This window comes from Hypomesus transpacificus, unplaced genomic scaffold (genome assembly GCF_021917145.1).
Source record: "Hypomesus transpacificus isolate Combined female unplaced genomic scaffold, fHypTra1 scaffold_31, whole genome shotgun sequence".
In the NCBI taxonomy this organism is placed as follows: domain Eukaryota; kingdom Metazoa; phylum Chordata; class Actinopteri; order Osmeriformes; family Osmeridae; genus Hypomesus; species Hypomesus transpacificus.
The window spans coordinates 61,207-83,137 of NW_025813837.1; the positions used below are offsets into that span (position 1 = coordinate 61,207).

Below are 21,931 nucleotides of genomic sequence, written 5' to 3' on the forward strand. Positions count from 1 at the left end.
CCCCCCCCCCCCCCCCCCCCCCAGGAGGGGCAACACGAAAGTGTCTGTTGACTAGCCTGGTCAGATGCCATGCCCTACATCATCATCAATTATTGGTGGTGTCTCAGTTTACCCAGAGTGCATGACAAACCTAAGAGCCGGGGCCATGGTCTCCCTGGGTCTGAGGAGGGGGGGGGGGGGGGGGGCTATTGTCCAGCCAACAGAGAGGGGGGAGAGAGAGAGAGAGGAGGCGGGGGGGGGGGGGGGGGGAGAGTGGGAGACAGGGGGAGAGAGAGAGAGACACAGGGGGAGAGGGAGAGTGAGACAGAGAGAGGGAGACGGGGAGAGAAAGAGAGAAATAGAGAGAAAGAGAGGGTAAGGAAATCCTTGGACTCCCACTCTGCGTCTCACCACAAGGCCAGACAGGTCATCTTACAGATCATCACCAAATTAGAGAGGCTCTCAGTCGTGCAGTGCGGCCTGGTCAGGCTGTTGGACGGTCTGACCAGCAGTAGGACAGCAGAAAGGGAAATAGAAGAGTGTCCTCTGTCTCCTGACACCTCACTCAGCACCCACATCTCCCCTCCCCCTCCCCTCCTCTCCTCTCCTCTCCCTCCTTTCCCTCCTCTCCCCTCTTCCTCCTCTCGTTTCTTTCTCTCCTCTCACTCCCCCTCTTCCTGCTACACTCTTTCCTCTCTCCTCTCTCCCTTTACTCGCTCCTACTCCCCCCTCGTCTCTCCTCCCCCCACGTACCCCTCCTCTCCCCCCTGCCCCACCTCTCCTTCCTACCCCACCTCCCCCCACAGAGGAAGGCACCATAGATGGCAAAACAGAGGACAAACCAGACAATCGTAAAGACGTAGTGGATTCAAAGACACACGACAGAACAAACATTCGCAAAACAACATTCCTCTGGCGTGCTCTGACTTCAAGCTAAATGCAATAGAAGCAGGTACCTGAAACATGTGTTTGACTAAAGAACCTTGGAGTTAAGCTAATGGGGCCTTTAGACTGCACTATGATCTGCCTGTTCTGTAGGACTGTGCAGTCAGCGCTGGGGTTCCAAGCCCCCAGTGACAGCACTGATCCCTTACTGACAGGACGTGGCTAGACTTGGACTCTCATCGAACTGCTAGCCTGCTGGTGCTAGACAAAATAATGTCTATTTTAGCTGCAGATAAGTGGCTCGGTACATATAGATACATGTGGGAGAATTGTTCGCGGAAAACCTTGTGGGGGCATTTGTGTGTGTGTTTAGCAGGGGAAGGACAATGGGGGAGATATGGAGAGGAAGAAAAAGAAAGAAAGAAGGTTGGAGAGGCTGGAGAGGCCTGGGGCCAGGGCAGGCAGAGGTTTGAGGAGGGAGGGAAGGAAGGCCAGGGGAGGCTGGGGTCTGGGGAGGGAGAGCAGTGGGCCTTTCATAAAGTCCCTGCTTAAACCGAGAGCAGATGCACTGCTGCTATCAGCAGCAGCGGGCCACCCTCCCCTGTCTGTCTGAGGTGGAGGGGAGACACACAGTGTCTGAAGTTAATGGTCTTATCGCCTCGTTCACTCACACCTCCCCTCCTCCTCCCAGCCGCCTTTCTGGCTGACAGTGATGGTGCAGCCCTGACTGGCTCTCAGGGTCACTCGCTGTTAAATCAGATGGGAAAGCAACTCCAATATTCATCTTCTTCATCTTGAATTTGCCTCCTCTTGATTGGCAGTCCAATGCTCCATGGACACAGTGTGTATACGTGTACGTTTGTGTGTGTGAGAGTTTTTCCTTTCATAAACTGCTCAGCAATCCCGTTAAACGCGAGGCTAAACAGGAACTATACATCAGACCGCCGTCGACGGGCCCCCCCGAGGGCTCTCCCAGCATGCACTCTGTCAGCGTCTCGCAGCAAACTCGTCTCACAGCAAACTCGTCTCACAGCAAACTCGACGGGAGAATGCAATCCGCCGAGCCTGGTCGATCATGTAGACCATGTCACTCCAACGCCAAGCTTATAGGTGTGTTCGACTTCATGCAGCCGCCTGCAGCCCGGCTGACTTGAAGTAGCCAATGGCATGCTCAGCTTCAAGGCAGCCGGCTGCAGCCGTCTGTTGGCGCCGCATGAAGTCGAACACACCTTATGTTTCAGCTGTGCGAAGCAGAGAAACGTGTCATGGCGGAAGGAGACAAGAGTGTGATAGATCGTCTGCTAACTGTGTAAATGTAAAATGTAAAGATGACAGTTGAAGTTGCCCTGTCATCCTGAAGTTAGTCTTCCAGACTCGTACTGCTGGGTCATACTTGGTCGGCCTACTACTACAAATCATCCAGTGATAATCAATGAATCAATCATTGACAATCATCGCTTAAACGATAGAGTAGTTGTTTACATGATGCGGCTAAATCAATACGTAGATATCAACACGTTGATATAGATGCTATCAACGCAAAGATGATTTATTTTTCATAAGTCTGGAAGGGCTTTTTATGCAAAAGGCAAACCTCGAATAGATTTGGTGCTAGGACATGAACAGTAAATTCACAGAAATATCTGTCAAAATATTGTGTGTTGGATTTGTGTCTTGTTTGACCCCAAGCGCAACTGCAGGTGTTTGTTGTTTTGCTAGGTGGGTGAATCAATCTCATTCTTTGTTGTGGTTTGGCGCATACTGCTCCTCTGCTAAAAGACAACTTATTTGTTATGCTGCGTCTGAACCCAGATCAAACCAGGCGGCTTCCTGTGTGGCCAGACACGATCAGTTGATTTAAGAGTTGTGGTTGCCGATCATAATTGCCTTTTGTTGTTTATGTCTGGGAAGCAAAGCCACAAATAACGACGTCGCACTTATTTTTTATTAGTATTGGCCGCAAGCTCTGGTGGATGTAGGGTGAAGCTGCGTGGGGTAGGCCAAACCGGTCTAGGCAGGGCTATTTCAGCCACAACACTGCATCACCCTCATCTCATCTTCACCCATTTCCTCTTTAGGCCCTCCGAAAGCCATGTGTAAAACATTAAGCCCATTCCTGAGTGTATCTCTCCTTATCTGGGCCTGATAAGCTCATTTCACAGTGCTTCACCTCAGCTTAATCTCGCAGGCCTACTGTGTTGTGTCAAACTCGGTTTTCTCCTCTCGCTTCCTTCTTTGTGTGGCACGTGAGGCATGTTTGTGTTTGGGCTCAGGAGGTGAAGGGGGGGGGGATGGTTCATTGTGGCTCAAACATATAAGCCACCTCCTCATCTGAGCCCAGAACCTCTGCCCTGTATGGAGCCATTATGTCGACCCAGCAGGGGGTGGTGGGTGGGGGTGGGCCAGTAAATACAAACCTTGAGATTCCTGGAGGAAAGTGAGGAGTGATTCTGACTCTGGAGTTGTAATCTTCATTAGAAGAAGAAAAACAACACTTGGAGTGTCACTGACTGTGGCCTTGGAGGAGGCTCATGGGAAAAGGCCCCTGGCATAGACATCGTCTGGGCATTTGTACGGAGTGGTTAAAAGGTGACACTTGACACACAGCCGTAGGTCAACCTTCACACTCACAACGGTTGGAGCTCGGCTTAAAGCTACCATTAGGCTTACCACATTGCTCCAGGGGCCTTTGTCCTAATCGTGTTGAACACGGGCCACCAAGCCACAGGTCAGACCACACTGTGCCGACCGCTTTCAAGCTCACTGAGGCTTCTGTTCCTTCATGTTTTTTCTGAAGGGGCCACTCCCCCCGCAACCCCAGCCTCCATCCTCCCGAACCAGCCCCAGCCTCCCCCAGCCTCCCCCACCCAGCCCCAGCCTCCCCCAATCAGCTCCAGCCTCCCCCAACAGCCTCCAGACATCTCAGCCTGACAGCTGTATACGCCTGTGTGACACAGCGCTCATAATCGGGCCCCTATTCATATCTGAGGGATAATCCTCCTGCTGCCTCGGCCTTTTCTTCTCCCAGCCTAGTTATTTGTGTGTGAATGTTTACACAGGTAGATGTTGGTCTAACTCTCTACCTGAGGCTTCGGCGAAGGCCTAGGACTGTGCACTTGATGTGTGTGTGTGTGTGCCTGTGTGTGTGTGTGTGTGTGCGTGCTCTCCTTAGTTGGCAGTTGAGTTGAGGCACTGACGTTACAATGAGCCGGTGAATGTAGACTCCCATGCAGACTGTCAAGCCTTCAATAGGACTGGATTGATTCCACCTTGGAGCGAAACCTTAGCGGAACATGTCAACATGTTAAGGTTTGCCCACTGGCATCTTCCATCAGAACCAGTTTGCTTCATCGTTCAGGTTAAATGAATAAAATCGACCCCTTCTTAAACACTCGCCCCCACTGTTCTAAGTGCGCTCTCCGAACTTGTATTTCTGGCGTCCAGATTGACACCACCTCGAGTGCGCGACTGAGACCGCCGCGAGTCCCGAAGAGTCTCCGGGTTCGAGAGAGCCATGTCCTTAACCAAACAAACAGAGAGGAATTTATGCCATTGTTGGTGAAGAGGGTTGAGTGGCAGGTCTGCATAGGAGCCTGTCAGCAGAGAGATGGGGGCGGGGGGGGAGGGGGTGGTGGGGGTCAGAGAGGGACTACCCCTGCCCTGCAACGCCGCCTCCACTGAGCTGACCCTTATGACTAACACCTCGCCAGACTTCCAGAGAAAACACACACACACATCTGTACTGATGCACACAAACAGACACTCCTGCTTGCATACCAGCGCGCACACACACACACACAATCTTGCAGGCGCACACACCCCCAACTTTCCATTGTTGATTCAACAGAGACACAGGGACCTCAGTGAGACTCATTCTGATATTTTATTACTTGACATCATAAATAATAAAGCCCAAAGCTTTATGGCAAATGAGACCGCTCTATTTACAGTAACTAAAGTTGGTGGCCTGTTGACATCAGACATGCCCTCCCCTGTTGAGGGTTTTAGTGCAAGTCATCATTAGCAGGCCACCTCAGAGCTCTACCCTGACCCTGGGAGCAGCATGTGGGACACGGCTGAGACTGTGGCTGGGGTCCCCTTCAATCCCCCTGGCTATGGCCCCGGACTGGAAAACAACACTGAACAATATCCCGTACATAAATACATACAAATAACAGTGGAAAACCTAAATCTTGATTCGGACTTTTGTGCGTTTGTGCAGCCGACATAACACAGAGACGGTTTGGTAGAGAGGAAATGGAGAGCGAAAGAAAACAGACATAACAGTTTCACCAACGACCTCAATGACTTCCTTCACGGTGTCTCTGGCTCAAGCTGCCACTGCAGAGACCAACAGGCTCACTTACCCACGGTACTGGGCCTCTCACCTTCTCCCAAGCAGCAGTGGAGTGGGCCAACCCCATATCTAGCCCCGGCCCTAGCCCTAGTAACAGTCCCACCCCAAGCCCTAGCCTCAGTCTCAGCCCCAGTCCCCGCCCCAGCCTCAGCCCTAGCCCCAGTCCCCGCCCCAGCCCTAGCCCCAGCAGGCTGGAGATGGAAGAGCATGTGCTCCAGAGTGCTGCGGAGGGCGATGGAGTCAAGCTGTTCCTGCCGAGCGAGGGTCAGGTCCTTCAGTCAGCACCCCGTCCCTGAACACAGCACACAGGAATCCCCCTTTCCTCCTAACCCTCCCCCCCCTCCTGCAACAGAGTTGCATCCCCACACTCGCCCCCCCCCCCCCCTACCCCTCACTCTCTCTCAGCCCCAGATCCAAATAAACCTGGTAGCTCTCTCTCTCTCTCTTTCTCTCTCCTCCACCGCTCTGCTGTCACTCCCCTCTACAGGACCATTAATCAGGCCGGGCAGATTAGACTTCAAACATAAATAAACCGACCCAGCGGTCTACCCTCTAACCCCCTCCCTCCCTCCCTCTCTCCCCTTCCTCCTCTTCTCCGACACGGGTCTGGCCCAGTCCTCTGGTGCCACAGCCCCGTGCAGCCAACCACTCAGACCAGGGCGACAAGGCAGAGGTTGGCATGTTTGATGACTCGGGTCCATAGGATATGATCTGCGTGATTTAAAGGATCACAACAGTCTAATAGGGCTTTAGTGAAATAAACACATTTCCGTTATCTCCCAGTGTGTTGACTCTGAAGGGGCTAAACGGCCAGTTGTGTAAATACACAACTGATAACCCTTACCGGTTGGCACTACAATACCCCTCTAGCACTCCACCTTTATCTCATAAATATCACTAATGCTGGATTAAAGGATTAAATGTGCAGCTTGAGTGCGTGGAGGAATACGTTTGATACCCTATCCTACAAGTCGCTCGGCCTGCAAGGTTTTGGAGGTCAATCTGAAGGCAATATTGCCACCTTCAGGTCGAGGTTAGTACTACCATGGCTCTCTGCAACAGACTCTCCCGTAGGGGGATAGGGTTGCCAGGTTCTGACGGCCCCGGTATCCACACACGGCCAGACACAGGCTGTTTTTACAGTCCCACTGTATTCCTCAGAGGGCGAGAGGAGGAGAGGAATAGAAGGAGAAGAATAGGAGGAAGAAAGGAAGAGGAGGAGGGAAAAGAAGGAGGTGAGGGAAAGAGAAGGAGGCGCAGTGTCGGAGCAGAGGCCTGAACAAGCTCCCTGGCCAGGCTTGGTCCCGGTCTCGCTCCACTGACTGACAGCCGGCCCGCCGAATGTTTGTGTGTGTCCCTGGGAAACGGGGTGGTGTCACCGCGGCGACGGCTCAGGGCCATCCATCAGTGTCAGGGGCCAAGGCATGTGTGTGTGTGTGTGTGAGTGTGTGTGTGTGTATGCGAGTGTAAGAGTGTGTGTGTGTTCCCTGCATCCTGGCATGTGTCACTTTCAAGACTAATGGACAGGAAGTACAGGCGGAGAAACAACAACATTTGCAGAATATATATTCAGAAACGTTTAAGGCCCACGCTCTCGTACGATTCTGTTTTCAACAAACCGGGAACTGGCCCTAACCCTGATTTATGAGAGTGTTTATGTGAGGGACGCTGCTTGGCTGGAGGTTTCCCTCAGACAGGACCCACAGGCCAGCGCCAGGAGAACCAGGACACACACACACACACACACACACACTGGGCCTCCATGGGATCATCTGGCTCTGCTTGTTAGGTGACACAAACCTGGGTCCTATCCCCTTCTGCTTTCCTCTGCAGAGCTGACTTCCAGCCGCTTAAAAACTCCCTAACCTGTGGAGAAACCGGTCGGCCATTTTGGCTCAACAAAGAGAGAGAGGGAGGAGAGAGTGAGAGTGCTCCGGTTTGAACCGAGCCCCAAACCCCGACCCTGCCGCTGTGGACCCTGTGTGCTTGGCTGTGTTCAGAGATGGGGGGGTGCTTAACCTCAGCAGCCTGTGACGGTGGCTTCCAGACCTGAGCGCTTGCTGATGTTCAGTTTGGTCAGCTCCTCAGCACAGGTGGGGTGAATGCCCACTGTCTCCACCAGCTGTCTGTATGTGGCCCCCCACCTGGACACACACACAGGGACACACACACACACCACAAAGACCTTTTATTCAGAGACTGACCCCAATCTGGAGAAAGGTAATTACTCTGAGAGAAATATAATAATAATCTCATAGCTCTACAACTGACAATACACCTTACAGTGCACTCATCCAAACACATGAATTTAACATCTGGTCGTAAGTAAGTTTGACTATCAGTTTGTTTTCCCCCCCCGTAAAGGCTTTCCCATCCAACATTTCAGCTAACCCTTACCACATCAAAAAGAAAATCATATATTTCCTTAGCTGTGTGTGGGACTGGGAGACCTGCCATATGGGAGAGGGAGGGGGGGGGGGACTTACTGGAATCCCATCGAGAATCCTTGGGTGACCTCCCCAGCATTGGGGCCTGTAATGTGCATCCCCAGGATCTTCTGGTCTCCCCCCCGCTCACACACCACCTGCAGGGGAGAGAGTAGCACCGTGACTACCCCCGGCCTCTGGAGGTCTGGTGCCCAGACCTGGGGAATGGTTGTACCTTCATGTAGCATTGGCTGGCATCTTTCTCAGCCACGGTGAACTCCAGTGGCTTGTAGAAGGCATGGTACACCTGGTGCAAACACACACACACACACAGCAGCATGAAATACATAGACTCACATAGACTCAGGCCACATCTGATTCCAATACAATCAGTACACAACGCTTACATACAACACATTTAGTACCAATGCACCTGGATGACTGGAGAAGCACCCATGTTAAACAAAAGTGTCTCCTTATCCAGCATATTTCTAATATAGTACTAGATCACTTAATAAACACACACATGTGTGTGTGTGTGTGTGTAATTGTGCATTTTTTGTAATATTGAACGAGCTGACACAGGTCTGCCCGGCCGCGCAGCTGTCGTTTCCTAGGATGCACCTCCACAGGTGTCTCCGATCAGTCATCACCTTGACAACACCTCAATCAGACCTCCCGATGGCCTGTCACTCACACACCGGCCACGCCCCCGTCCCCACAGGGTCCAAGCCTGGCCTGGTGCAGGTGTGAGCACACACACACACACACATACACAGACACACCCACACAAACCTCGATGGAGTCCTTGCCATGCTTGCTCTCGGCGTCCTCCTCTGACAGACCCACACAGCCGTACTCCAGAGGGGTGAACACTGTGGTGGCAACCTGACAGACAGACAGATGGAGAGACAGACAGGTACACAGACAGACAGACAGACAGACAGACCCAGAGAAGCGAGAGGAAAAGAGTGAGACTAAATGAAACCCCCAAACAATTAGGTCATCAATCTGTCATTACGATTGTTTTATTTGTATTGAATTTGGAAAACATGTCCATTGTGTGATGTCGCTACTGACGATCTAGGAGGCACAGCCATCAACGTCCCACAAACAGTAGGCTAAACATCAGCCCGCAGCCAAGTACAAGCACGTACACCCAAAGTACCACTGATTTCACTTAAGTCACACAGACCCATGAAATTATGGTTAAAAAGCACGTCTGGACAATCTGTGGAGAGATGAAGGGAAATTCTACTGTGTGTGTGTGTGAGAGAGTATATCAGATAAAGAGAGTGTGTGTGTGTGTGTGTGAGAGAGAAAGTGTGTTTGTGTGTGTGCGCTGATGTGAGCACGTGTTCGCATGTGTGTTGGAGAGAGAGAGTGTGTGAAGGATGACTCACGTTGTCGTAGTTCATGAGCTGTGCGGTCTGGCCGGCCAGTCTGCGAGCCAGCAGTCTTCCTGCCCTGATGGCGGTAGGGGTCAACTCAGGACGACCCTAGGAGCAGAGAGCACTGTTAACACACCCACACACACGTCATCCATGACCACAAACACCTAACTTAATAAGTACGAGACTGACGATGTAACATAATAAAGAAGACCACATTACAAAACCACCAGAACCTACACTACTGAGGTAATTCTGGCTGTGTGTTAGTCACTGCTACACACACAAACACACATCCAGTCTAACCACAGAGGATAGGTAGGGCTGCAGGGCAGGTCTGAGAGTTTGTCTGAAGTCTTGATTACCACATACATCCTGCTGTCCTCAGGCAGTGTGTGTGTGTGTGTGTGAGTGACTGGTATGCATGGTGTACCAGTGATACTGTAGTATGTGTGTGAGTATGAAATGGGAAACGGTGTGTGTGTATACGGTGTATGTATGAGAGCACGCGTCTGCCGGGGCGGCTTTTTCAGGTGTCGTGTGTACACATCCGCCCCGCCTGCGTCACCGTCCACAGGTGTTGCCGAAACAGACTTCCAGGCTTATCGACGGAGCTATCACGCTGGGTGCCCTCCTTTAAAAGCCTCCCTCCCCCTCGCCTGGCAGTGACAGACTGACAGGCTCTTCAAGGCCGCGCTCATCTGAGTGTGAGTCACAAGGGGTGGGGAGGCAAGGAGCACTCCAGCTGGCCACAGCAGGGAGACAGCTGATATTTAATACGGCAGCTAGCAACGGCTCCGTGCGTCTCTGCCAGCCTAACAGAGACAGACAGGCAGACAGGCACAGACAGGCAGGCAGAGGTAGACAGACAGACAGACAAACCACTTGGTAGCCTGATCCAGGCTACCTTGTGACGGAATATCAGTTGAAAAACAAACAAACAAATCCCATCCTATCCCACAGTGCGCTCGAGGCCTCTCCTGGCGTCTCTGGGAGTCCTGTGCACCCACCTGGCAGATGTCGCCCACGGCGTAGAGGCCAGGCATGGACGTGGCCTCGTCGGCGCCCACCAGGATCTTCCCCGTGTCCTGGTTGAGGCGCACGCCCAGCCCCTCCAGGCCCAGCGCCTTGGTCTCCGGAGCCCTGCCTGCAGCCAGACCGGAGAAAACACCCAGGGTCACTATATTACATTACACGCCGAGGAGAGAGAGAAAAAGACAGAGATGGAGGGTGGGGGGTGGGGGGGGGGGTCTGGTCAGTGTTCTTGACACATACCGTTCGGCTGGCACGCAACCAGGTTTTTTTTAAAGGCACGTTCTGTTACCGTCCCACAAAGAAAGAGAGAGAGACAGAGGGAGAGAGGAGCTTATCCAGCAATTAGAAAAGAAAACATCTGTTCAGCTGGGGGAGGGAAGTAGAGGGAGAGAGATAGAGAGAGAGGGGTTGAGAGAGAGAGAGAGAGAGAGAGAGAGAGAGAGAGAGAGAGAGAGAGAGAGAGAGAGAGAGAGAGAGAGAAGGAGAGAGAGGGAGGGAGTGGAGGTTTGTCTTTAGGAGGAGTGAATAATAAGGCGGGCAGGGCATAAGCATCCCATCAACCACCTGGTCCACGAGATGTCACTTCTGCCACTTCCTGCTCCCGCAGACGACGGATGCTGTCAACACCCGCCCCCTCTACCCTCCTCCCCCCGCCTCCATGGCGATAAGGAGTGCCTTCTGCTGCCCGTGGCAACCCATCTACTCCTCCACCACTCCTCCTGCCACCCAACCCTCCTCCTCCCCTCCTCAACCTCCTTCCACTCCACCACCCTCCTCCTCCGCTCCTCCTCCCCCCCGGCTCGGCTCTCCCTGCCTGGGTAACATAATAAACACTGCTGCCTCCTCTCCACAGGACCCATGGGGATCCACGTAGATGCTATCATACAACAAGAATAACAACCCCCCTCCCCCCCCCCCCCCCCCCTCCACCACACACACCATCCCCACCCCTCCAAGACCCCTTTCCTGGCTGGAGCCAGGGAACAACTTCCTCTGTTTCCCCTCTCCCCCCACCACTACAGCCAGACCTGGAGGGCCGGTGGACCGGCCCATTACTGCAGCATGGGTGGTAGGGAGCGGGGGACAAGGGGTGGGGGGGAGAGAGAGAGAAAGAACGACAGAGAGCGAACCAGAGAGAGAGAGATGGGTGAGAGACAATAGAGTAGAGGACGGGGCGAGAAAGCGAGAAAGCGGGAAAGCGCGGAGCGGAGAGAGGGGTCGAGGAAAAACGAGGTGAGAAAACGCGAGGCTGAACGAGGGGGAGAAAGAGAGAGGGAGCCATAGAGAAAGAGGGAACCGTCACAGGAGAGGCTCAGAGAGGGGGGGGGGGGGATAGGGAGGTCGAACGAGAGGGAGAGGTAGATTACCAGAGCTCCCCCCCAGAGAGCTGCTCTGGCAGGGCCCACGCTCACTCATACAGGCCCCACTGTTCTGAAAAGGCAGGCCCCGGGCCTCCCTCCCCTCTCAGACGGCCCTCCCAGATACCATCTGACCCGCTCTCCTCTGGATATGCACGCGGCAACGTCGCCCTGTCCCAAACCACAGCGAAGGAAATGTTTTTCCAAAAGCGAGAATGAACCCCTTTCCCATCGGCGACCTCTGATGCCGCCGACCCCTGACCCTGTCCCACAACAACGCAGCTCTGTTGTAGCAACCAGAACCCACACAGATCTCTCTCCCCTCCTTCTTCTCTCCTTAGACTCGCTCCTGGCTGACGTCTCTCTCTCTCTCCATCAGTATTTCCCTCTCTCCCGGCCTTTCTCTCTCTTTCCCCAGCTCTATCTCGCTAACGCTCTCTCCCTCTCCCGTGTACTGTCTACAGTAGTGTCGCCCAGCCTTATCCTGCCCTCTTTCAGCCTCTGGGCTGGGGAACGGGGCTATTAGACTGGGCTATGGGACTGGGGGACTAGGCTATGAGACTGGGGGACTGGGCTATGAGACTGGGGGACCGGGCTATGAGACTGGGCTGGGGGACTGGGCTATGGGACTGGGGGACTGGGCTGGGGGACTGGGCTGGGGGGCTTGGCTATGAGACTGGGGGACTTGGCTATGAGACTGGGGGACTGGGCTATGAGACTGGGGGACCGGGCTATGAGACTGGGCTATGGGACTGGCGGACTGGGCTATGAGACTGGGGGACTGGGCTATGAGACTGGGAGGACCGGGCTATGAGACTGGGCTATGGGACTGGCGGACTGGGCTATGAGACTGGGCTATGGGACTGGGCTATGAGACTGGGCTATGGGACTGGCGGACTGGGCTATGGGACTGGCGGACTGGGCTATGAGACTGGGGGACTGGGCTATGAGACTGGGGGACTGGGCTATGAGACTGGGGGGGGGGACTGGGCTATGAGACTGGGCTGGGGGGCTGGGCTGGGGGACTGGGGGAGTGCCCGGGGTTGCCCATTGTGTGTTGAGGACACAACAACAGAGGGCAGCTGATAAGCGGTCTGGTGGAGGCTGGAGTCCCACACAGTGCAAGTGACAGCCGAGGCCCTGATAGGCCGCCTCACAAAGCTCGCCGTGGCGTGAGGAGGGAAGTGTCCTGGCCGGCCAGCCAATTAGCCACAACATGCACTCTGGCAGCGACTTGAAATGAGACGGGTGGCCCTTATCAGATCGATCCCAAATGAGCAAAGACAAAAGGCTGTAAGGCGCGGAGCGGAGTGTTTTGGAAATAGATTATTATTATTTTCAGTTCCCCCGAAAAGGGCTTGTCATTCAGGGGCTTGTTCCATTTCCTGTCTGAAGGGGAAGATGACTTAATGAGGTTCTTTATTGTGGCTCTGCGGAAGTGACTGTGCGTGAGGGAAAGAGAGGGAGGGGGAGGGCGGGAAGAGAGAGAGGGAAATAGAGATGGAGAGTGAGAAAGGGAGGGAGAAAGAGAGCGAGGGAGAGGAAGAGCGAGGGAGGGAGTGAGGGCCAGGGCCAGGGAGGGTGAGCGAGAGCAAGAGAAAAGCAAGACATGCTGGGAAACATCCAGAAAAACGTGGTGCCATATCCCTGCACCTGAGTGCACCCCCCTTTTACAGAGAGAGAGAGAGACAGAGAGACAGAGAGAGAGAGAGAGAGAGAGGAGAGAGAGAGAGAGAGAGAGAGAGAGAGAGGAGAGAGAGAGAGAGAGAGAGAGAGAGAGAGAGGAGAGAGAGAGAGAGAGAGAGAGAGAGAGAGAGACAGAGAGACAGAGAGAGAAAGAGAGACAGAGAGACAGAGAAAGAGAGACAGAGAGACAGAGAGAGAGAGAGGACTACAAGGTCCACCAAGAGAGGAAATGTGTTGTTTCCTCATCTGTCCTTGAGCCACCTGGCCTGGCGGGGCAGGAAGGGCCATGGGAAGGGTGGAGGGGGGCCAGGCAGGGACAAGGATGTACAGTACTAGGTCCCCGATGGCCAGCCAGCGGCCTCACAGACGCCCCTGGCCTTTTATATCTCCTCCGAGGCCAGGGGCAGGGCCGACCTCTAGTGTAAGGTCACGGAGCAGGAAATGGTCGTCTACACTACAGAGCACTCACAGATGTTCCACTTCAAAAGGAAAACCCCTTCGGTCAAGACCCTAACCTGTAGGACTGTCACACACGTTACCATGGAGAGGACTCGTATACTCTAACCTCCTGCTAACATGCTCTACTGCTATTAATATCCTCAATTAGAATTGAGAATCATTACTTACAGAGTAACTAAATACTTTAACTTCCTGTGTTGAGTTAAACGTCGATGGTTAATAATCCCCGACGGCTAAAATATCGATTTATCAATCTTGGTCTTGGTTCCGACCAATCCAACAAAGGGACCAGGCTGATTGGGGGGTTGTCGTCGCTCTTGAACATGCAAGTTGCGGAGTGATAAACTACCCAGGGGCCACACCGGTGCCCAGGACCTTAAAAGTACAAGACGGGCAAATAACCCTCGCCGGCCGGTCGCACGCTATGACACGCTAGGACGCCGCCGGCACAGCTGCCACGACGACACGGCGGGGACGCGACGAGGGATGAGCGACGACCTCTCTCCGGAGGTCAAGGACAGTGTCACACGCACAGCCGCACGGGGGGGGGGGGGGGGCACGACACGGGGGCACAAGAACCAGGGCTGGCAGTACCCAGACACACGGCTGTGGGGAGGCCGGAGAGGCGCGGAGAGTCCGGCTTTGAGGGAAGCGAATCCCTGGGAGACGCGAACGTTGAGAGAGCGGGAGGATGTTCCCTCCATTGTTGCTGGAATGATAGATATATCATACTGGTGGAATAGAGAAGAGAAGGATGGCCGAGAGGAGGTATAGGGGGAGTGGAGGGGGGGGGAGTGATGGGACAGGCAAGGCCAGGGAATGGCAGACAGGGATGGGGGTGACAGATGGGCAGGGCTGGCTGGTTTCCGCAGGGCTGGCACGGAGGGGGCAGGAAAGGCCCAGGGCGGGAGAACAAAGGGGGGAATGTGGCGACCCTGTGCCTGGGCATATCCTGCCCTTGGCTGGGGGGGAGAGGGAGTGATTAACGTCTCCCCTGGTGGTTCCATCCCTCACACTTTATTGCCATGTTTATGGGCTTGATACCTAGGTGATCTGCTGACTAGGCACTCTGGGGTGGACGACAATGAAACCGTGGGCTGGGGAGGAAAGCCTGGTTCAACTAATATCTGCTTATACTGGGTCACATCGGGCCCAAGAACTCTGCACACTAAAATGAAGGAAATCATACTGAATCAACAGAAACTTGACTAGTTTTGTGGTGGTTGAACCACCCATGATTGTGTTCGAATTCTCAGACACACGGAAGTGTATTCCCACACACACACTCTCTTCTCCCCAGACTCCACACACACCTACGGCCCACAGAACAGACTGGAAGGTGTCTTCCTGGTCCTGTCCTGTCCGTCTGTCCGTCCAGGTCACCTGCAGCTCTCCCGAGCCCAGCCGCTCCACCTTCTTGGGGACAGACCTCCAGCAGAACTTGGTGCCGTGGTTCTGCATGTGGTCCGTCACCAGGCCGGCCATTTGCTGCCACACATAAGAGAATACACAGCCTGATGTTTGATTTCGAAACACCACTGCTAGCCTTGAGGATATTGTCATTGTTTTTTTTACACCCACAAACACCCACAGACACATGCATGTAGAAGCCAGGTTGGCAGGTTGAGACTGGTTCGGGCTGTCGGCCTGGACAGAGAGTAAGAGAGGGAGGGGAGAGACAGAGAGAGGGAAGGAGGGATGGAAAGAGAAAGACAGGGAAAGAGACAGAGAGAGATAGAGAGAGAGATAGAGCTAGAGAGCTAGAGAGAGAGAGAGAGAGAGAGAGAGAGAGAGAGAGAGAGAGAGAGAGAGAGAGAGAGAGAGAGAGAGAGAGGGATGGAAATAGAAAGACAGGGAAAGAGACAGAGAGAGATAGAAGAGAGAGAGAGAGAGAGAGAGAGAGAGAGAGAGAGAGAGAGAGAGAGAGAGAGAGAGAGAGAGGGTTGTTGGGAGTCTGGCTGTAGAGTAGAAGCAAGGCTGTTCAGAGTGTAAACCAACCAGCCCTGCCTCAGAGTAGCTGGGGAGACCCAGACCAGCAGGCCTTCCAGGCACCTGTCAGCTCCCACCCCAGGCCCTGACCTCGGGGCCCAGGCTCACTGGGAAATGTACGACTCAGATTATTCCTAAGAATGTGGCCGTGGCGGTGCAGTTACCTGATCAAACCCCCGGAGGGCGATGCTGCGGACCAGGACGGTGGTGTCCAGTCCCAGGCCTGTCAGAAACCCTGCACACTCCAGAGCCACATCTTCACAACAGGAGGTGAAGGAAAACCCAGGCCTTCAGACCACAACACACCACATTTCTAACAAATATGTCACTCACAGACAATAATAAAAAAAATAAGAAAATTACATATCAAAGGGGGAATCACAGGGGTATAACTGTACGAGGCACCAAGGAAGTGATTGGACTCAGTCACAAGGTGATTCGATTCGAAAGAACTGACTTGGTAATCAATTGCTTCATAGACAACGCAATACATGTAAAGGGCTTATTACAGAGTTTGAGTCACCAAACTAGTGATTCGTTCACAAGCCGAGCTCCTTTGACAGGCGGGTGAAAGGATACAACTGGCCCCAACTACAAGTCTGGAAACAGAAAAAGAGGCATTATTCATTGATTATTGGCTTCCTTAAAGATAGGTCTAAGCTATCTAGCTTTAACAAAATGCATGACTGATTAGCCTCTAGCAATTCATCCCAGACAGGCCACAGTTAGCCCTAAACATGGGGAGCAAAGCGAGTGATGACAATGTGTGTGTGTGGTCGAGGTGAATCACACCTCTAATCCCAGCCTTGACATCCGTGAAGGCGAGCAGAGCTAACGGCTAGCATTTAGGCTAATCCCCATGGATAGGGCTACCATGTTCAGGGCTCAGTCCATACATCGCCCTGCTGAGTGATGCCGTACCCCCGCAGGGAGGGGCCCCGTCCCCCCCTGAAGGCTCCCACAACCAGGGCCTGACAGCCCTGTAAGCCCCCCCCACCCCCTCAGGCCAGCATGAAGCACTAACCGAAGGCTCTCTGCTCCCCTGGACCACCTAACGGACAGCTGCACTTAGTGCCCATTGTGCAGCGGCTTTCGGAGGGATTAGGATGGGAGCTTCCCGATTCCTCTCCTTCTTCTGGGTCCTCGTGCCTGGGCTATACGCTTCGGTCTGTCGCCATTCTCTGTTCTCTCTCACGGCCGTGCAGTGGGGGAGCATGGGGAACGGCTCCAGCCGTCAGCGGTGGAAAGCACGATTTGTCGTCCTCTTCAGCCCCCACTGAAGCAGAAAGCAGGGAGGCAGTCTTCACGGAGACAGAGACACGGTAATAAGGTCTTCTTAAGTCGCGGACGGGATTCGAACCCGCGATCAAATGCTCTCATGTGTTACACCCATCCCATACCTACACCACTGTACCGTGTAAAAGAAGGACACAGGACAGTCCTTGTTTACATTTCGTCATTTAGCAGACGCTCTTATCCAGAGGGACTTACAGTAAGTACAGGGACATTCCCCCGAGGCAAGTAGGGTGAAGTACCTTGCCCAAGGACACAACGTAATTTGGCTCGGCCGGGAATCGAACTGGCGACCTTAAGATTACTAGCCCGACTCCCTAACAGCTCAGCCACCTGACTCCTTGTTGAGTCAGACCATGGCAGTACTTCTTAGAAAGGCCTGGATACTTCTAGGGGAGTGGACACATTGATTCCACATCAGTCCTGAACTCCTGCCCGAGCTTGGCAGGTTGCATAAACAGGCTTTGGTACCGTTAAATCTTCGAGGGACCTTGAGCAGTCATTTCAGCCGTGTAGACCAGTGATAGAGGATGTGTGAACCAGGTACCTCCTCCGTGTCGGTCTGGGAGTCAAAGCCCATGGCCACATAAAGAGAAGACCCCAGAAGGGAGATTAACATGGGCAGACTGCTTGGCCCAGCTCCGACCGGAGGCTTGGAGTCCTTGAACAACATCTTGTTGTTGTCTGGCCGTCTGCGTGGCAACACCTCCTCCACTATCTCCTACACGCGCCGTTGTTCTTCTGCGCTACCACGCGCTCACTCGGTGAGCCGTCTCTTTGCCGTGGGGATGGCAGCCTCGGTCTTGCCCGCGCCCCCCCGGGTGTGTGTGTGTGTGTGAGTGAGTGAGTCACTCAGGTGGGTGCAGGCTCCCGGACCCTGCTAGACACACGTCTCTCTCCTGGGGTCGTCGTCGACAACCTACGCCTGTCAGCCTCCACAGCACCTCACACACACACACCTGCAGTGCTGACAGCTCCCCGGCACAACAACAACACTGCCAAACAGAAGCACCCTGCCAGGGATCCACTGAGGAGGAGGAGGAGGGCTAGCTGCTGGCTAACACCAGCGCTAATGACATGCTCTGCCAGCCTCGGGGCAGGAAGTGAGGCACACTTCCAGCACCTCTCACATGAAAGGGCTTCCTAGACTCAAGTGCTCCTTGAGTGGATAATTCAGTGTTCCCTGCAAAGCATTTTGGGTGCATTCTAGTGCGTGTGTTTGTGACTGTTTCAGAACGCCCTGTCACAAAGGAATCTGCAGAGGGCTAGACATGTGACTGTGAATGAATGCATATCGCCCCCAAGTGGTGAAAAGACCAAAGAGCAGCTTTACGCAAGTGAGTTAGGCGAGCAACAATTTGGGAAAGGTACATCAAATGTTGTGTGCGGTGTGTGAGCGTGTGGTGTGTGTGTGTGTGTGTGTGCGCATATGTGTGTGGTGTGTGTGCATGTGAGTGTAGGGTGTGTCTGTGTGGTGTGTAGGTGTGTGTGTGTAAGAGCGGGCTTCTCACGTCTTTCCAGGGGACTCGTTCAGCCAGAAGATATCATCGCTGGTCATGCCATGCTCGACTGCCCCAGGGACCTGGAACAGTTCATATCATCATCATCGTCATTGAATGTAGCGGTGCTAAAGGTCAGCTGTGCTGGGCAGTGAGCCAGAGCCTGCTCTGTCCCTACAGGGAGGCTGGTCGAGACAGCAGCCAGGGAGCTTCTGCCAGGCGGCCTCTCCCACTCACCTGTCTACCCTGCAAGGCCACTACACAGACAGCAGCCAGGGAGCTTCTGCCAGGCGGCCTCTCCCACTCACCTGTCTACCCTGCAAGGCCACTACACAGACAGGAGCCAGGGGAGGGAGGGAGGGAGGGAGGGAGGGAGGGAGGGAGGGAGGGAGGGAGGGAGGGAGAAAAGAGAGAAGGAGGAAGGAAGAGGGGGGGAGACAGAAGGACGAAAAGAGAAAGAGGGAGGCAGAGACAGAGAAAGGCAGAGACAGAGTAAGAGGGAGAGAGAGAAGAGTGATAAATAGGGAGGGAGACGGAGAGGGAGAGAGTCAGCTTGGAGGCCAAGACACTCACATGTGTGGGGTACTTTGGCCTTCCACCAGTTGCAATCACAATGTTCCTCGCAGTGAGGATCGTCTGTGAGACCGGGGAGTGGAAGGGAATCCCATGGAGTTCAACCAGGACACAAGGCCAAGACACAGAAGCATTATGTGTCAACGTTCATGTCCATTCAAAACACAGGAAGAACACAAAGACGTTATTTTGCCTTTGCCAATGTGGATTACCTCCTTCCCCGCTCTGGTCAACCCGCTGACGGTATGATGGTCCACCAAGCGCCCCTTGAGGTTCAGATACTTCACTTTCCTGCATGGCACAGACAACACATCTGAGTCGCTGCCGCATCGCTGTCAGGACACCCTTCCTCATGTCCTGGCCGCACCGGGGTTCGAATTCAGGGGACTCCTGGCCCTCGCACGCAACAACCGCCTTAAACACTTCTTCAGTCAGCTACACTACCAAAGAGCTAGCTTTTCTATGGCGCGGCAGGGCAGTATTTATGCTGTGGGGTGAGTTGAACAAATTCAACTCAGTTAAACTTTCAAGATCTTTACTCAAAGGCAGCTTTTGGCCAAGGGCAGGCCCAGTGGAGCGCTGATGGGCTGTCAAGTGCTGGATTTAGATGTGAGCAATCCTATTGCACAACCAGCACATCTGTTAAGGAAGTGTGGGCACATACGCACAGGTCAACACCTGTTTGTCCTCAGGGAATTCATTCAGCATACTATCCTCGACTATTTTTTTTCCTCACTTGACAATTGACTCTGTCTTCAACTGCCCCTTTACGACATCCACTTAGTTATGATAGATTAAAGAGTCACTTAGTTATGATAGATAAAAGAGTCACTTAGTTATGATAGATATGAGTCACTTACTTGTCTTGTAGCTGGACACGGTGGCCCCAGTTTAGAGACCTGATATAGTTCTGCACAGCCTCTGCCATGGTAGGCCTAGGAACACACACACACACACGTTTGTAGGCTTCTGCTATTCTTGTGCGGACTCACAATTCAGTCAAGAGCACTTCTAAAAGTACTGTCCTGTAGTATTCTTTAATGAACTATGATTAGACTACTTCAGGACACCCAGACGCTAAATCACCTTGAAAATAGTTTTTCAAGCAGCACCACTGAGAACCACTAGATAGCATCGTTCAGTCAAAACACTTAAGCTCACAACTCTACAAATCAGGCGACAACATTTTTCTTGTTTCCTCATCTCGAGTCTTACCAGTCATGTGAAACAGGGCCTGGGATTTTCCAGCCATACTTCTTGGCGTCCTCCACAGCCGACCCCAACAGAGCTGTCTGATGCATGAGCTTCTTGGGAATGCAGCCCACATTGACACACGTACCACCAAGGCCCCACTTACTGCCTGGATAGGATACATTAACATACCACCTTTTGAGTTCAGTTTAAACGCTTGTATATTGTAATGTTTTAATCAAATAGTTTGTTTTTTAATCCTCTGTTATACAGGTAAGTTGGCTTTAGATCTCTACCTTTGACAGATGGCTCCACATAGTCCAAAACAGCAACTTTCTGTCCCAACTGAGCAGCTGTAAAAATGTAAATAAAGTACCAATGCTAGTTGGTTAGTTATACATCCATAAACTAAACAAGGCTACGTATGCAGACAATTCACCTCTACAAGCAACTGCCCAATATAACAAGTCGAGGAAACTTCAGACTAAATCAATTACTGTTGAGGCTTGCTAAAGGTAAAAACTCACCTTCCTTTGAGCACGCTAGACCCCCAGACCCACCACCAATAACAACGAGGTCATAGTCAAATTTCCCTAGGTGAAGAAACACACATACCGTAAACCGTAAATAGCAGACCTAGCGATTATGTTTTCCGTTAAACAAAAAGTATGATTACATTTGAGCTTTTTTTGGTCTATATCAATGCACTACCTAGCTAGACAACGCAAGGGCTCCAACACATAATGCAACTGTGCTACAGTCTCTCCTTCAGTAGGTAGATGTAACGAAACACTATCAGGGATTCAGCTGCGCCAAGGCCAGTAATGTCACAGACTGGACCGTAATTCATTTAGTTCATGCTATGTGAGTCTTGTGTGTGCCTGCAATGATCAGATAAGTAGCACGATACCTGTTAAGTTTCTTGTTATAATTTGAAAGTAAGTATTGCGTTTCCACCGGTGCTTGCTCCTACAGAAGGCTGCCATGTTGTTATTACGAAAGGACCTTGACTGAGTTCTTACGTGTCCTGCGATGTGCCTGATAAAAAAGAGTATTTTTGGTGTTGGGAATAAGCTACCCTTATTATTTTCGAATATAATCAATATTTAAACAGTATGACGTTGACTTTTTATTTCCAATCGAAACACATTTGCACTAACATCATTTGCTGGATGAGATACGAAAAACGAATTTTAAGCAACTTGTTTGGTAATTTGGGACACAGAATCATGGATGTAGATTAATGTATTGAACAATAATTAAACATTAAAAAAAAAATATCTTTAGGTTGTGCATTATGTGTTATCTTCTGATTTGGTTATATTTAACTTATTATTTCGTAAACAAACATCATATTTAGACTATTGACTAAGATAAATAAGGGCTTCAGCAGGAATACATTTTAGTAATATTTTACAGAATCAAATTCTGGTTTCATAAATTCAACAGGTTACAATAATACACTATCAACAGCACACAAATAAAATCAATATGCAGGAACTCACAAACATTAATAATGGATCAACTGAGGACCTGAAAGCTAACATTAATCTGTTCTATCTAGGCTACTAGACCATGAGACTAGGTCTAATTAAAACATTTCCAAACATTTATTTTTCAACTCATAAAAGTGATCAACTGACATTTGTCCTGAAATGGTAGCCTAATGATTCGAAACCTAACCATTAGGCTGGGCCAGAGACGTTGGGCCTTATAGAAAACAAACAAACAAAAAACGTTTAACCATGTCTAGTCAACAACAATTTTATTAGATCATTACATTGGCCTATTGACTTTTCCTATAACCCAC

At 52.2% G+C, this 21,931-nt stretch overlaps 1 protein-coding gene across 1 annotated transcript; it reads right to left on the reverse strand.

Annotated features, from left to right (window-relative positions):
• Nucleotides 1-5,674: 5,674 nt before the first annotated feature.
• On the reverse strand, nucleotides 5,675-21,127 carry txnrd2.2 (thioredoxin reductase 2, tandem duplicate 2). The gene is made up of 17 exons (XM_047015946.1): nucleotides 21,032-21,127; nucleotides 20,649-20,714; nucleotides 20,418-20,474; nucleotides 20,146-20,290; nucleotides 19,791-19,865; nucleotides 19,143-19,221; nucleotides 18,931-18,993; nucleotides 18,370-18,440; nucleotides 16,145-16,164; nucleotides 15,730-15,821; nucleotides 14,890-15,064; nucleotides 10,049-10,185; nucleotides 9,051-9,146; nucleotides 8,443-8,535; nucleotides 7,883-7,954; nucleotides 7,708-7,805; nucleotides 5,675-7,365 (listed from the first exon to the last, which is right to left on the reverse strand). The coding sequence occupies exons 1-17, from the start codon at nucleotides 21,105-21,107 to the stop codon at nucleotides 7,242-7,244; spliced, it is 1,539 nt and encodes a 512-aa protein (XP_046871902.1). The 5' UTR covers nucleotides 21,108-21,127; the 3' UTR covers nucleotides 5,675-7,241.
• Between the last annotated feature and the right edge of the window lie 804 nt (nucleotides 21,128-21,931).

What these genes read in the sequence shown, in the direction of transcription:
- txnrd2.2 (XM_047015946.1), bottom strand. Translation starts at nt 21,107, where the DNA reads ATGGCAGCCTTCTGTAGGAGCAAGCACCGGTGGAAACGCAATACTTAC. An exon ending in GGCCAAAGTACCCCACACAT is followed by an intron (nt 18,441 to 18,930) that starts GTGAGTGTCTTG and finishes GAACTGTTCCAG; the next exon opens with GTCCCTGGGGCAGTCGAGCA. An exon ending in AACGAGTCCCCTGGAAAGAC is followed by an intron (nt 16,165 to 18,369) that starts GTGAGAAGCCCG and finishes TTCTGTTTCCAG; the next exon opens with ACTTGTAGTTGGGGCCAGTT.